Source organism: Gopherus flavomarginatus, chromosome 25 (genome assembly GCF_025201925.1).
Source record: "Gopherus flavomarginatus isolate rGopFla2 chromosome 25, rGopFla2.mat.asm, whole genome shotgun sequence".
In the NCBI taxonomy this organism is placed as follows: Eukaryota; Metazoa; Chordata; order Testudines; family Testudinidae; genus Gopherus; species Gopherus flavomarginatus.
The window spans coordinates 15143132-15159590 of record NC_066641.1 but is presented as its reverse complement, the minus strand read 5'-3'; the positions used below and the strand labels follow the sequence as shown (position 1 = coordinate 15159590).

At 56.6% G+C, this 16459-nt stretch overlaps 1 protein-coding gene across 1 annotated transcript in view; it reads right to left on the bottom strand.

Annotated features, from left to right (window-relative positions):
* Positions 1-11241, bottom strand: part of RND2 (Rho family GTPase 2) — a 31015-nt gene extending 19774 nt beyond the window's left edge. Inside the window, exons 1-2 of the mRNA XM_050935123.1 lie at positions 11105-11241; positions 9796-9883 (exon numbers count right to left, since the gene is read on the bottom strand). Of these exons, the coding sequence (XP_050791080.1) occupies positions 9796-9883; positions 11105-11203 (187 nt within the window). The 5' untranslated portion in view covers positions 11204-11241. The remainder of the gene's footprint in view (positions 1-9795; positions 9884-11104) is intronic.
* Between the last annotated feature and the right edge of the window lie 5218 nt (positions 11242-16459).

Below are 16459 nucleotides of genomic sequence, written 5' to 3'. Positions count from 1 at the left end.
ACGCATTTCTCGCCTCAGCTTGAGACTCCTCCATGAACGGCATTTACCACAGGGAGACAGGACGCCCAGGGACTTCAAAGGAGTTTTGGCCAAGGATGCCCTGAATTGCTCTGCAGAAGTTACAGCTTAATGAGAACAAGTCAGCCACCTTTAGGCCAGTCCTCAGTGGGGATCTAGGGGAGGCCATTCAACAGCCTAATACCCCAAGAGTCTTTGCTGAGATTTGCGCCTGGCAGGACATTGCTGCTGCGATGTTGCTGTAACCCCGAAGTCTGCGAACACCAGGCAGAATAAGCGATCAGCTGGAAAGTGCATGACTAAGACAACAGCTAATCAGCTCAGACAATTAACCTCTGCTCCTAATTCTTGTGCTGCACATAGAAAAAGTCAACGAGCAAATTACCAACTGGCCCAGCTGGTGGCTTTTCCGAATGGAAGTGACCAGAATGAAGGGGGTGTGGGATTTACCCACTGGGGGGGGGGTGATTTCTGGGCCTCTCACCAGGCCTTGTTACTGAACAGTTGTCACTCACAGGAAGTCCAGCTTGTGTAGTTATTGGCAGAGGAATCCCCCAGTCGAGGTGAGGGTCAGGGAGCTGGTGCCAAACTCTCACTGTGGATGTGGCAGCTCACAGAGGGAGAACCGCACTGGTTCACACACCCACGCTGCTGAGGGCTGAAGCCCAGGCACGTCAGGAAGGAGCGGCTCCAGAAGGTCCATAACACGAGCTTTGCTGCACACCACCCTGAGAGACCAGCCCCTTCCCTTCTCCTGGGGAGCACTGGGACTGGGAAGGGTTGGGCAGAGGGCGTTTCCAGGCGTTCAGCACACTCCGCTTTGCACACTGAGTTTAGGAAAGCCAGGCCCAGACCCATCTGTGAAAGCCCCAGGCCCAGCACCTGGGAAGCCCCTCTGCAGCGTGTGCAGTTTGCACCACAGGGTTTCAGTGGAGCAGGCAGGTCTCTAACCCAGATGGCAGCTGTCTCAAGGAGTCACAGGGAGCAGTTTTAAATGCCCCAGAGCATGTCGTGTTGTACAGATGGCCTGGCTTGGGAAAGGAGGGGAGATTGGCTCCCTGGGCCAGTGAGAACAGGTACATGAACATGCAGGGCTTGGTGGTCTCTGGCTGCCAACTCTCTAGCAGCCAGTTCTCAGAGTGACTGGGCAGTGGCCCCAGCACACGCAGCTCACCCACTTTCTCCAGCCCGATGCTAGAATCACACTGGTGGCAGCTGATGAAGTAGACGAATGAGAAAAGTCTCTGGACGTGACCGTGACACATCCGGAAGCCAGAGCCTTTAGGCACCACAAGCACATTCCAGATTCTCCCTGGTGCCTCTTAATCCAGTGCCTGAATTACAGCAAGGAACGGACGTGGCAAGCCCACAGGTTCCTTCGGCGTAGCGTGGTGTAGGCACCATGCCACTGGGCTTCCCAGGGACATGTCTCTGGGGCCAACCGAGCTCATGCAATTATCCCCCAACCAGCTGAGATGCTCCATGCATTGAGTTCCACATGTATAAGTGGTTGACAGCCCAGCTAAGAGCACAGGGGCTTCTGCCTGCACTAGGGGCTGGAGCTCAGAAACTTGTGCACTTTATTTCTCTGGAGAGCCTGGCATTAAAGGACTGCTGCGTCCTCCTCACCATTCCCAAACGGAGCAGGGTCCTGTAACACCATGTCGTTCCGGCTCATTCACAGCGAGCTGTACCTTGTGCAATCCGCCACCCCTCCCCCCTACTCCGGCATTCGCCCACAGCTCCCGTCCCCATGGACCAGACTGAAGTTTATTCGCATTTCTGGAAGGGAAAAGTGGTGGGATTCTTGTTACCAGTCTGGCTGCCTCTGCCCCTTTGCTATTATAAAGACCAAGCCACTGCAGGGCCTGGATTCCTAGGGGACTTGCTGTTCCAGGGGGCTTTCTGCAGTTCTGTTTATGTCGCCTGCCGTGATAGGAAACTTCCCCTCCCCCCTACCGTTATCTGTATTGCTGTGTATTGCGCCAGCAGGCGCCGTTCAGCCAGGCACTGCAGATGTGCCGAGGAAGAGACCATCCCTGCCCCAAAGCACTTACAGTCCAACTAGAAGAGACACAGAGCTGGGGAAAGGGAGCGTTATTCTCCCCATTGTACTGAAGGGAAGCGTGGTCCGGAGAGAGCAAGTGACTGGGCCAAGGTCCCACAGGGAGTGGGAGTCAGAGCAAGGAATGAACCCATTGCTCCTAAGGGCTGTGCTGCCGCTTAACACCTGCCTCTCACTCCTAAACCAGGTCACAGTCCCATCACTACTGCTCTCCAGCCCTGTCCACCAGCAAATCTCTGCACGCTTTATTGGCCATTAAGAAGGTTAGCCTGCCAGCCTGCCTGTGAGATGGAGAAAGGCCTGTCACTGCAGAGAGCCACGCCCTGCCCCTGCCACGTGGGGGCCAGAACTGCATTGCTTGGCAGAAAACCTTCACTGTTGTGCCACACAGCACCCAAAACCCCAGCGCCCCCTCACTTCACGGCTGCACGGACCTGATCCAATCCCATGTACCCCCTGTCCTGCTAAATGACCCCTGGGCCATCCCTGCGCAGGGAAATCAGCCTCTGCTAGCATCTTCCCAGGCACACAGGAAATCTATTTCAAGCATCAGCATTTCTGCCGCTAGCCCTGCAACTCCTTAAACTGCTGTCCGATTGGTTATTGACCTGCATGAGAATGTGAACCAGCTGCACATATATTTAGGCTTAACTACTTATTTGTCCTGAGGCAGGACACAAGTACGTTGACGGGGGATATTTGAGGAGTTATTCTGGGATGAAAGGGCAGCTCTGCATTTCTCCTCTGCCTCAGAGAGCGAGTGGCACTGAACTTCTCCTGTCTTTTCCCTGGGACTAAAAACCTGCCATGGTGATTCTGCAGGCACTTCACTGGGACTCTGGGAATGAGAGAGCACCAAGAACCCATAGCAAGGTCTCCCTTAAACCCCACCCTATTCAGCTCCTTAATTTCATCAGCATTTCTCACGAGCTCCCGCTGAAGAGAGATGTGTTATCAGAAGCGGTGGGTTCCCACACTCCAGACCACAGCAAGGCAGCCTGCTTGCTGAATGCCAGAGGGCTAGTGGGGTGGGGCAGAAGTCCAGATTCACTGTTATTCTTGTCCTGAAAGCACAAACACCGAGGCAAAAACACAACCCACAATCCTGCGCCAAAGCAGCCCCACTGCTGCAAGCAGCAGCACGGGCAGATGGCACTGCTTAAATCGCCCAAGCCCTGTGATTAGCAGGTCCATGGGATAGGCAGTAAAGGCACCGGAGTCCTAGCTACACTACAACTCCCACTGTCCCTCCTACGGGTGGTGAATTCTGGGGCCTGTTCTTTTCAGCATAGACCGGTGCTGTCTGACTCCCTTTAGGGGGCTGCATCGGAGCCAGTGCAAAGCACAGTCAGGTCAGGATCCACACGAGTTACACCGTTGGCATAGTTCCCCCTGGCATCAACAGGCAGCATGCAATGTGCATCGGCAAGGCGTATCCAGGTCCCAAGCAAGGATAAGCTGCCTGAATGCAAACTGCAGCTTTGCCTGTCTACACAAGGGGGCGCTGTAGGACGCGGGGGCAGCTCTACTGATGGCAAGGGGTGCTGGCTGTTTGCACCAGCAGCGGCTTTGCCTGCAAGGGTCTGCACTCCACAGCACAGAGGAGGCCTCGGATTACTTGGCTCACTTCTTCCCCTTTAAGGGGAGAGAACAGAGGGATTAAATCCCAGACTGACCAAACCCCATTGACTTGCTGCTTGTCCCACGGCCTCAGAGAGGGATTCCCGACCCATGTGTCATCTGAGGCGGTTTCTCCAAATCCAGTAACCAGGGCACGGGAGGGCGTGCTGGGGAAGGAACACTACCACCAGAGCCATGGAGGAGAAAGGGAGGTGGATGGGAGAAAGTCACCCTGGTGCGAGCTGGCTGCAGTACACACACCGGCAATACGCGGGGGCAGCAGCGACTGTTGGCAGGGAGTGAGCAGAAGGAGCGTTCAGTTTGCAAACTCTGAGTCACCCCCTTTCAGGATTCGGCTGGAGAGCTCAATCACTGGGAACAGGGCAAGCAAAGCTTTTAGCCACTGCACTGCTGGAGAGAGGGGGACTTGCTGAACCCACCAGCCATTCCCATAGAGAGCAAGATTTTCCATAGCTAATCAGACCATTGGGCCAGCAAGGCCGGTGACCAATACCTGGAGCTTCACGGAAAGCAACCCCCTCCACCACCCCCCACATCACCAAAACACAACCAACCTGCCTAGCCCTGTCGTCTGGCCAGCCATCAATCACCGAAGTGGAGACCCGCACAGAGGCCTGGAAATGTTACAGCCTCACCTGAGCAAAAAATGTCCTGAGGGGTCACTGACTTACCCAGCCCTTTTGACAGCTGGCTGCAGGTTCTTGCTACACCTGGCGGAGGAGGGGGAGAACCCTCACCCTCATCAGATTTCAGGCACCACTCCTGAGACCTGTGGAGGAAGCAAGCCCTGATGGGGGAGACTATTTACCAATCACTAGGGTCACAAGACAAATATGAGCATTTCCCAGTGCAACCGGTGCTTCCGGACTGTGCAGAGCCAGCCTGCACCTGTGGCAGCACATGTACCTCCGTGAGCTCAGAGATCAGAATGCAGGTGCCGTGAGGCTGGAAGGGGCAAAGCAATCTTGCCTCTGCAACAAGAGCACCGCAGCTCCCCACTGAAGTCCTGGGCCCGGCAAAGCTGTTCCCAAAGCCATGGGTCCCCCTCCCGCCGGCAAAATGCTCCTCTTCTCTAGACTGACAGGAGGGCTGTCCCCACTTCCCCACCTCCTTTCAAGCACAGGCATCAAACTGCTTCTTAATAGTTTCAAAAATTCACAAATGTGGCGGGGGGAGGAACGGACATCCCTGCTGTGCTGTAAAATGGCACCTGACGCGATTTCACTCTCATGCTGCGTCTGGGTGTAGGACTGATGTACAAAGAAACAAACATTGAACATGACTAATGTCTGCAGGGGGACCTGAACCAACCTCTTGTTCTCTTCATTGTTGAATGCATGTTTGAGATCTCAGGACCTGGGGTGAAATTCCTGGGGATGGGGTGCATAATGCTCACACTGGCCTCATCTGCACAGGAGGCTTTACCCTCACGGAAGGATTTTCAGGGCCAAGAATTCTATTCTAGGCCAGGGTCACCTTCCAGCTACGAAAAACTAAATGGAGAGTTAAGGGTTAAAAGATTTTCAAGAAAAAATCCAAGTCTGCAGTATGATTTGGGATTAATTTGATTCCTCATCACTGCCATTCACCCTCCAATAACGTTTCCCTAACTAGATTTACCTGTTCTCTTGCCATCTGCTAATGTCAGAGCCTGGATTTGCCACTTAGCAAGAGGGGCAAATTCAGCCTGATGTAGGCCTACATTAGCCAGCCTCCTCCACACAGTCACCTGGCTCCATTAGCCTCAGGCAAGCTGCTCCGAGGAGCTGCACACAATATCCTAGTGTAGAACACAATTATCAACAGGCATTTTGTACAGCCAGACAAGCTGTGCTGCATTTAGCTCCAGTAGAGGGAGTTTTCTAACTAGAGTGCCCTTGCACTAGTGCCCGTTTCTGGACCCGGGACTACCCCATGCAGCTCTACACACTTTCACAACTACCTAACTGCAAAGGAAAAAAGTTGCTAGGCAGCTCCCCAGCTCAGGTCTCTTTACAAATCCCAGGAGGGTGGAAGTCCAGGGCTTCAGCTTCAGTTACCAGGAGCTGGCGAGTGAGAAAAATATAAACCACAGTCTCAAAAGGAGAAAAGAAGGAGCTACCCAGCAGCACCCTTCCCTCCTATGGAGGATGGAATTTAGCAGGAACAACACTCCCTGCCTGGAAGCCAGTTAAAAGGGGCAACAGGTAGCCCCTAGTCTAGAGAAAGAGCATCCTGGGGACTGCCACTCTGCACCAGTGGGGCAATTATCTGCTCCAGATCCTATCAGCTCAGCTGCTTCCATTTGCTATTATGTGAAACTTATTTTACCAAAAGCTTCTGTTGACAAGCACGGCCGGCTTTAGGCCAATTCCCCCGAATTGGGCCCCGCGCCCTATAGAAAAGCGCCTAACTTTTTAATTTTTACTCACCCGGGGGCAGTCCGGGTCTTTATTTCACCGGTGGGTCTTTCACTCGCTCCAGGTCTTCCGCAGCACTGAAGGACCTGGCGCTGAAATGCCGCCGAAGACCCGGAGCAAGTGAAGGACCTGCTGCCAAAGTTCCGCCGAAGACCCAGACCACCGCCAGGTATTCAAATCGGGCCCCGCAGTTCCTAAAGCCGGCCCTGTGACAAGTGTGTCCAAAGGGAAGTGGAAATTCAACAACAGCTCACAGTCTACAGCTAAAAATATCAGTTTGATTAGGGGGGGACATTGGTGTGTGTTGCTTTGCAGGACTATTCTTGAAGAACTAGCTCCTGAATAGTTCACATTCAAGCTGCAAAGGAAGGGAACTTATCTGGGAAGCTACCTAGTGACCTCTCTCCACAATAACCCATTAAAGAAGGGTTTACACGTTTCCAAAGGAGAAGGAGTGAGAACGAATCCAAGTCTGTTCACAGCAAAGAAGAAAGGGAGATAACTGTTGGATAAAACTCATTGTTTTTGTTTAAAAGACAAAAAGGGTAGAACTGAGTGCGTCACAGAGTGTGATGCAGGTGTACAATGCATGTACATAGCTCTAAAACCATTTCATCGCATCATTTTTTTTTTTTTTTTTAGCATTTGTAAGATCAAAGCAAACGTTCTGGAAAATTCCTAAAAAACACCAAGCGCGTCAAACATGCGGCCATGCGCTCGAAAGCTGATGTTTTTAATTCTGAGATGCAGACGCCCACCACGGAGCCATTGGTCTTTAACAATCATACCCTACTGCTGAGCTGCTGGGGACAGGCCTCAAGGTTCTACACTTCAGAAACTCCCCCAAGCAAATCTGAGGCAATTATTCTGGATAACAAAACTCAGCATGCACAGACAAAAAGCCATGAGAATGACAGGATTTTCTGCTCCCACCTCATTCCCTAGCAAGCCAAGTGTCTGATTCACCACTGCACTACACTGGTGCGTACTCCACCGTTAACAGGCCCTACACATTTAGCAGTGCAACTTTTGCTGAACTTCGGTTACTGGGCGTTCGGAAGGACTTTATGCAGACACATCAGTTCAATAATTCCCCAGCCCTGAACCATCGCTTTGTGTATTCAGTCTCCACAGTTTGTGCCTCTAGGTAAACACTGGTAGCTGAAGCCTTTCCACTTCACTGTTTCATCCCTTGTTCTACCACCTCCAACAGCTGCCCTGCCAACCAGTTCACTGCTGCTGCTGCTCCTGCAAAGGGAAAGACCCTCTTTTTTTTTGCAAGATAGAGGGACCTATCAGCAGCGCATACTTCTCCCAGGTCAGGACGCCGTTAGTGAGGACTTCACAGCTGCATCTTGAACAGCAGAGCTAGACCAGCTACCAGGAGTAAACTGTGCTAATCCCACAGCTATCAATTAAGCTATCAGGCAAGGGTGAGATTTAAACATTCACGAGCGAGGGAATTCCGATTTAAGGTTTCATATGGAATATAATCTCACTTCTCATTCTGAATCCAACAGCCATCGATAGGAAAAAATAACCAAGAGCCTTAATTAACCTTCCCAGTAGGTTTCTAGCACAAGCGCCCAGCCACGTCCTGGCTACATTTAAAGGTGCACCCACATGTTTTTTGCTAAATGCCAACATTTTATCAGCACTGCTACAAATAAACCACTTGTGTCGACTCCCGTTCCGTAAGGCTCTCTGTGGCTTAGGGGGCTGTACATATGGCTTCCTGAATGATCTCAGCGGAGGACACAGACAAAAACAAACGAACAAAAACCCAAAGCTATTTGTCAAAGGGAAGAGAGTAATGAGAGAAAGGAACCTTCCTGCAGCACATTCCTCACCAAGGTGAGGTCTCCAGTCTGAGAGCTTTTTCCCCCTTTTCTTGCTCGCCTCACCTTGCACTGAAGAACTGGTTTTATTATCACGCAATTGGATCCATTATACACCCAAACCAGGAAAGACACGGAGCGCAGCACAGCAGCTGAACAGAGCGTGGAGCAGGAGACTGTATTAGTGCAAGCTACAATCCATCTACAGGGGTCACTGTGTCATTCAGTGTGTTAGCGTTGGGCCAGACCGGGGGGGGGGGGGGGGGTGCAGTGAAGCACAGGGCTGTGCGGAGAAGACACTGACACTACCTCTGTATCAGAATGCAGCCAGTGACATTTCTAAAGCAGCAGTGCAAGTTCCAAGGCATTAGCGGGAAAGCCAGTTGTCGTGAGTGCACCCAGCATGCAGAGTGGGTCTACAGCCGCACGCAGCTGTGTAACGATAACAGATGTGTGTGAAGGGTGCCCACACCACCGAGGGAGATTTGTTTGGCCTGGTCCAAGGGGTAGAATAACCAGGAGTCACAAGTTTCCAATAAACAAGGAAAATCTAGCTTAACTGTCATCAATAGCTCCTGGGGGACGTGTTCTTGCTGCTTACGGAACAGTCCCCCGAGGGAAATGGTAAAAGCCCAGGCCCTGGAGACACTTACAATTGGATTAAATAAAAACCAGCACGAATTTGCAGAAAAATCCCACCCCTGGAGGTAGCTGCACCCTGTTGTTTCAGTTCGGTGGGTCTGGGTTTGGTTAAGCGGGATGGAAACAGTTTCTAACCCTCAGGGACTAGCCCCTTGTCATACAGCGTAGGGCATGCCCCTGCATTGGCCCTGAGGGGCAAGGAGAGGGAGAAAGGACCCAAGAGACCTCCCCATCTCTAGTTTCTGTGAGAACAAAGCAGTTGTCAATTCAAAGGTCCAACTTCCATAGGTCTTAGAGTCCCAGCAAGGCAAATTGCAGGAAACTATGAAAATACCCACCCTGGCCTCCCCAATAACCCATCACTCTGTCTCCTCCTATGGCCTGCGGGGGTCGGAGGTGCCAATAATTCTACTGTATTACTTTAACCCCCCTCACCTCTCTGGGCAAGGGGCACTGCCATGATTCCCTATGTGGGAGAAAGACATCTGTGGCTGAGTCTGGTGTGTGCCCCACACAGGGAAGATCAACAGGCAGGCTGCTATCACCACCCCATGCCATCACTTCAAAGCTGGCAGGCTGCCTCCTCCTGGGGGCAGCTGTCATGCCCTGATGAGGGAACAGCACAGGGTGTGGATGGGGCTGCTGGGAGTAGGGGGCTCTGCAAACCTGGGTGGGGAGCAGTGGGGGGATGGGGCAGAGCAGGAGAGGGAATGGAGAGAGTTGGGGGACCCAACAGGAGGAATGGGGTCAGGAGTGGCAACAGGGTTTTTGGTGCCCTAGGCGAGGGTCCTTCCATGCTCCCGGTCGGTGGCAATACTGCGGCAAGGGGGGGTCCTTCCGCACTCCCGGTCTTTGGGGTACTTCAGCCGCAGGTCCTGGAGTGAGTGAAGGACCCGTCGCAGAATTGCCGCTGAAGATCTGGAGCACGGCAGGACCCCCCCACAGCCAAAATGCCACCCCCCCCCAAATCCTGGTGCCCTAGGCGACCGCCTAGGTCGCCTAAATGGAAGCACCGGCCTGAATGGGGTAAGGGAAAGGCAGGCAGGAGGGGAAGAGAGGGGTCCCAGCCTGGGAGAGAGTCCTCACTACTGAATCCAGGATGCAACATTCTCATGAACATTTACCAGCCAAGCCACAAAATCTCCCCTCCCAAAATCCCCTGCGCCCCCATCCAGCCTGTCTGCCCCCTCACCTGAGGTGTCCCACATGTTGAGCTCGATGCGCTGCTTGTCGATCTCGAAGCTCGCCGTGTAGTTCTCGAACACGGTGGGGACATAGTTCTGGGGGGGAGATGAGATAAGCCCGGGTTAGCAGCGCCCAAGCCTGCAGCCCCAGGGAGCCAAGCGGAACCTGCCTCAGCATCAACACCAGGAGCTGATCACGGATTGTAACTGTCCCTGACAGACCCCAGCCAGCATCCGGTGGCACCCCCAGCCCAGACACCAGCTCCCCTAGTCACACCCCAAATCCCCCACCCAGACCCCCATCAACTCCTGCCACACCCACAGACCATCCCCCATGCTCCCCCAAGTCTCCCACCCAGACCCCTTCATCCCTCACTGACCCCCAGCCCCTGCCACACCCCCAGCCCCCCAGCTGCACCCAAATACCCCACCCAGACCCCCAACTGGAACCACAGATCCCTTCATTGCCCATTGCACCCCCAGCCCCCCATCAACCTCTGCTGCACTCATAGGCCATTCCCTGTGCTCCCCCAGCCACACCCCCAAATCCCCTACCCAGATCCCCAGCCAGAACCCCAGTCCCCTTCATCCCCCACCGCACCCCCAGCCCTCCATCAACTCCTGCCGCACCCACAGGCCATCCCTCGAGTTCCCTTGACTGCACCCCCAAATCCCCCACCCAGACCTCCAGCTCCCTCCGGACCCCAAATCCCCCGGCTGGACCCCCAGCTCTCGCAGCCAGAACCCCAACCCCCTTCATCCCCCGTGCTCCCCTGACTGCACCTCCAAATCCCCCACCCAGATCTCCAGCTCCCTCCGGACCCCAAATCCCCCGGCTGGACCCCCAGCTCTCGCAGCCAGAACCCCAACCCCCTTCATCCCCCGTGCTCCCCTGACTGCACCTCCAAATTCCCCACCCAGACCTCCAGCTCCCTCCGGACCCCAAATCCCCCGGCTGGACCCCCAGCTCTCCCAGCCAGAACCCCAACCCCCTTCATCCTCCGTGCTCCCCTGACTGCACCTCCAAATCCCCCACCCAGATCTCCAGCTCCCTCCGGACCCCAAATCCCCCGGCTAGACCCCCAGCTCTCGCAGCCAGAACCCCAACCCCCTTCATCCCCCGTGCTCCCCTGACTGCACCTCCAAATTCCCCACCCAGACCTCCAGCTCCCTCCGGACCCCAAATCCCCCGGCTGGACCCCCAGCTCTCCCAGCCAGAACCCCAACCCCCTTCATCCCCCACCGCAGCCCCAGCCCCCCATCAACCCCTGCCGCACCCACAGGCCATCCCCCGGCTCCCCAATCCTCCGGCCGCACCTCGGGGTAACAGTCCTTGGCGAAGACATGCAGCAGCGCCGTCTTGCCGCACTGGGTGTCCCCCACCACCACGATCTTGCAGCGGGCCCCGCTCTCCATGGTGCCGCTACGCGCCCCGCATCGCGCCGCCCGGCCCCGCTCCGCTCCGCTCCGGACCCGCGCCGGGCGCCCGGGCTGCTTTAGCCGGGACCAGCCCCCGCGCGGCCGCGCCCCCGGCTCCGCCCGGCACCAACCAGGCGCGGAGCCGCCGCCGCTCCGCCCCGAGCCCCGCCTGCGACCGCCTCTCCCCGGGCTGCGAGCGGCCAGCGGGGGTCGGGTAAGGGGTCTCGGTGCGCCCCGCCTCTGAGCCGCAGGACAGCCCCCCAGTCATCCCTCCCCCACAATCCCCCCAGCTCAACCCAAGCCCCCAATTCATCGCTCCCCCACAGTCCCCCCAACTCGTCCCTCCTCCCCGAGCCCCCAATTCATCCCTCCCCCACAGTCCCCCCCAGCTCAACCCAAGCCCCCAATTCATCGCTCCCCCACAGTCCCCCCAACTCGTCCCTCCTCCCCGAGCCCCCAATTCATCCCTCCCCCACAGTCCCCCCCAGCTCAACCCAAGCCCCCAATTCATCGCTCCCCCACAGTCCCCCCAACTCGTCCCTCCTCCCCGAGCCCCCAATTCATCCCTCCCCCACAGTCCCCCCCAGCTCAACCCAAGCCCCCAATTCATCGCTCCCCCACAGTCCCCCCCAGCTCAACCCAAGCCCCCAATTCATCGCTCCCCCACAGTCCCCCCAACTCGTCCCTCCTCCCCGAGCCCCCAATTCATCCCTCCCCCACAGTCCCCCCCAGCTCAACCCAAGCCCCCAATTCATCGCTCCCCCACAGTCCCCCCCAGCTCAACCCAAGCCCCCAATTCATCGTTCCCCCACAATCCCCCACAGCTCAGCCCAAGCCCCCCAATTCATCGCTCCCCCACAATCCCCCCAACTCGTCCCTCCTCCCTGAGCCCCCAATTCATCCCTCCCCCACAATCCCCCCCAGCTCAACCCAAGCCCCCCAAGTCCCCAATTCATCCCTCCCCCACAATCCCCCCAACTCATCCCTCCTCCCCGACCCCCCCCAGCTCAGCCCGAGCCCCCAATTCATCCCTCCCCCACAATCCCACCCAGCTCAGCCCAAGCTCCCCAAGTCCCCAATTCATCCCTCCCCCACAATCCCCCCAACTCACCCCTCCTCCCCGAGCCCCCCCAGCTCAGCCCAAGCCCCCAATTCATCCCTCCCCCACAATCCCCCCAACTCATCCCTTCTCCCCGAGCCCCCAATTCATCCCTCCCCCACAATCCCCCCCAGCTCAGCCCAAGCCCCCAATTCATCGCTCCCCCACAGTCCCCCCCAGCTCAACCCAAGTCCCCAATTCATCCCTCCCCCACAATCCCCCCAACTCACCCCTCCTCCCCGAGCCCCCCCAGCTCAGCCCGAGCCCCCAATTCATCCCTCCCCCACAATCCCCCCCAGCTCAGCCCAAGCTCCCCAAGTCCCCAATTCATCCCTCCCCCACAATCCCCCCAACTCACCCCTCCTCCCCGAGCCCCCCCAGCTCAGCCCAAGCCCCCAATTCATCCCTCCCCCACAATCCCCCCAACTCACCCCTCCTCCCCGAGCCCCCCCAGCTCAGCCCAAGCCCCCAATTCATCCCTCCCCCACAATCCCCCCAACTCACCCCTCCTCCCCGAGCCCCCCCAGCTCAGCCTGAGCCCCCAATTCATCCCTCCCCCACAATCCCCCAACTCATCCCTCCTCCCCAAGCCCCCAATTCATCCCTCCCTCACAATCCCCCCTAGCTCAGCCCAAGCCCCCAATTCATCCCTCCCCCACAATCCCCTCAACTCATCCCTCCTCCCCGAGCCCCCCCAGCTCAGCCCGAGCCCCCAATTCATCCCTCCCCACAATCCCCCCAGCTCAGCCCAAGCCACCCATTCATCCCTCCCCACAATCCCCCCAGCTCAGCCCGAGCTCCCCAAACCCCCCAGCTCAGCCCAAGCCCCCAATTCATCCCTCCCCACAATCCCTCCAGCTCAAGCCGAGCCCTCTAGCTCAGCCCAAGCCCCCCATTCATCCCTCCCCACAATCCCCCCAGCTCAGCCCGAGACCCCAATTCATCCCTCCCCACAATCTCCCCAGCTCAGCCCAAGCCCCCCCATTCATCCCACCCCACAATTCCCCCAGCTCAGCCTGAGCCCCCTGAACCTCCCAGCTCAGCCCGAGCCCCCAATTCATCCCTCCCCGCAATCCCTCCAGCTCCGGCCAAGCCCGCCCAGCTCAGCCCGAGCCCCCCATTCATCCCTCCCCACAATCCCCCCAGTTCAGCCCGAGCCCCCCAAGCCCGCCAGCTCAGCCCGAGCCCCCCATTCATCCCTCCCCCACAATCCCCCCAGCTCAGCCCAAGCCCCCCATTCATCCCTCCCTACAATCCCCCTAGCTCAGCCCGAGCCCTCTGAACCCCCCAGCTCAGCCCAAGCCCCCCAAGTCCCCAATTCATCCCTCCCCCACAATCCCCCCAGCTCATCCCTCCTCCCCGATCCCCCAGCTCATCCCTCCTCCCTGAGCTCCAGCTCATCCCTCCCCCACAATCCCCCCAGCTCAGCTAGAGCCCCCCATTCATCCCTCCCTACAATCCCTCCAGCTCAGCCCGAGACCCCAATTCATCTCTCCCCACAATCCCCCCAGCTCAGCCTGAGCCCCCCATTCATCCCTCTCCCACAATCCTCCCAAGCTCAGCCCAAGCCCCCCATTCATCCCCCCCACAATCCCTCCAGCTCATCCCTCGTCCCCGAGCATCCCTCCTCCCCGAGCCCTCCAGCTCAGCCCGAGTCCCCCATTCATTCCTCCTCGCAATCCCACCAGATCAGACCATTCATCCCTCCCCCACAATCCCCCCAGCTCAGACCGAGCCCCCGATTCATCCCTCCCCACAATCCCCCCAGCTCAGCCCGAGCCCCCCAAAACCCCCATTCATCCCTTCCCCACAATCCCCCAGCTCAGCCCAAGCCCCATGCTCCCCATTCATCCCTTCCCCACAATCCCCCAGCTCATCCCTCCTCCCTGAGCCCCCAGCTCAGCCCGAGCTCCCCAGCTCAGCCCGATCTCCCTGAGCCCCACATTCATCCCTCCTCCACAATCCCCCCAGCTCATCCCTCCTCCCCAAACCCCCCCAGCTCAGTCCAAGCCCCCCGAGTCCCCAGTTCATCCCTCCCCCACAATCCCCCCAGCTCAGCCCGAGCCCCCCAAGTCCCCAGTTCATCCCTCCCCCACAATGCCCCCAGCTCATCCCTCCTCCCCAAACCCCCCCAGCTCAGCCCTCCCGCCAGCTCCCCAACTCATCCTGCCCTCCCCGCCCACTCATCCCTCTCCCTAACCCTCCCCCAACTCATCCCAACCCATCCCTCCCCCAGCCCCTCAGCTCAGCCCCCTTCCCCACAGTCACTGGGACAGGGGTGCTGGGTTCTGCAGGGGCTGTTTCAGCCAGTAACTCATTGCCTCTTGGTTCCCCTTTGTGCTTGGTTTGCTGGCCCCATGCTGCCGTGTTTGGGTCACCGCAGCGCAGGAGACGGGCTGAGTAAGAACTAAGGGTGGGGGTGGGGGGTGAGAGCCAATGAACCAAACTGTAAACCCTGCATGTGATGAAAGCCGGGTTCCAGCACCCAAGGGCTGAAATGACTTTATCTGGGGGTGCAGGAGACATCTCAGCCGCTCACCTAATGCACTCAATGTGTGTAGGGTTACACCACCCCAGAGCTGGGCTCCGCAGTGCTGCCCAGGGGGAGCACCCAACTCTGCTTTCTCGGGGGCCTGCAATCAATTCCCGCACTTGGTTTTTGAGGTGGTTTTTGATTTCTCGGCTTTAGGGCGGGCTTGAATGGAATGGGATCTATTACAGTAGCTCCAGGCAGAGGCCCCAGACAGGCGTGGCACCCAGTTAAGGCAGACTCTGTACAGACAGGTAGACTAAGCGGCTGACCTGCCAAGATTTGTGCCTATGCTTACCGGGATGCAGTGAGTAGGGCTACTGCAATGTATAAAGGCTTTGTGTGCCTCAGTCTTCGCAGGATTGGGGTAGGGTGACCAGATGTCCCGATTTTATAGGGACAGTCCCGATTTTTGGATCTTTTTCTTATATAGGCTCATACTACCCTCCAACCCCTGTCCCGATTTTTCACATTTGCTGTCTGGTCACCCTAGATTGGGGACTGACTAGATGTGATTAGAATCCAGCATACCTTGCTCTGCCAGCCTCTGGCGAGCTTTAACAGAGACACTGCTGACATGAGCAAGGTCCTGATCCCGCCAGAAGAACTCTGCAGACAGCCCTAGGCCCACACATGGCCCCATTCATGTAAAAGGGGCTTTGCTCACACAGAACCGGGGCCTACAATCCCTCAAAGCATCTCGGTCATTAATCTGTAATGGGCAGATCAAAGAAGCACAGAGTTCATCATTACCTGTTATTAATAGCACACTTTGGGTGACTTTAGTGCTTTACAAATAATAATAATGGCTTTTCCCTGGTGCAAATAACGTATCTCATCAGTCAGTGAAGGTGTTGTTTCTCCAGGCTGTGGATACTGGTCTCTGTGCCCTGGCCCAGGGCTGGTGGTAAGCTAACCTAGTAGTAATGATCCGCCAGCATCCTCCTGCAACCAAACTTCCACCAGCTGATTACATACTGAGATACGCTTGCTGAGCTGCCAGGCCCGTTTCTGGCTCTGACCTAGCCAGAGGGTTATAACTCGTTCTGGGGAAGCCTTCGGCACTTCCCAGAGCACCTCTCTTGCCTATGTCTAAAGCTAAGAACAAAATGTCATATCAGGGTGCTCACCAAAAGGGAAGCATGAACAAATACACAGGTATCGCCAGACCGAAAATCACCAGACCTGAGCCTGCATGGGCCAATGAGTCTTTGCACCTTTTTGCCAGCCTGTTGTCTGGGTTCACGGGGCAGCCTGGTGAAATTGCACTTACAATCACATTTCTGAGTACTTGTGAAAAACAGGAGTTTTCACAGGTTTTTGCAAAGCAGAGCTTGGTTGTGTTGGGGGAGGGCCACCGGTAAATCAAGTGGGAGGAGTCATGTGGTGCCTAGGCGATGTGCAGTGGGGTGAATTTCATCCTCTGTGCAGTACTGACCTGGCTTTAATTGAAAGTACCTTTGTATGTTACAGTGGAGGGTTTCTTTTTGTAGATTGCATAAGGTGAGAACTGTGATTGTCAGCTCTTCAGGGCAGGCTCTGTCTTTGTCTTTTGGGTTATGTTCGTGCAGCATGGCGGGCCTGGGGCACTACCATCATGCAAATAATAACAACACTAATGAAA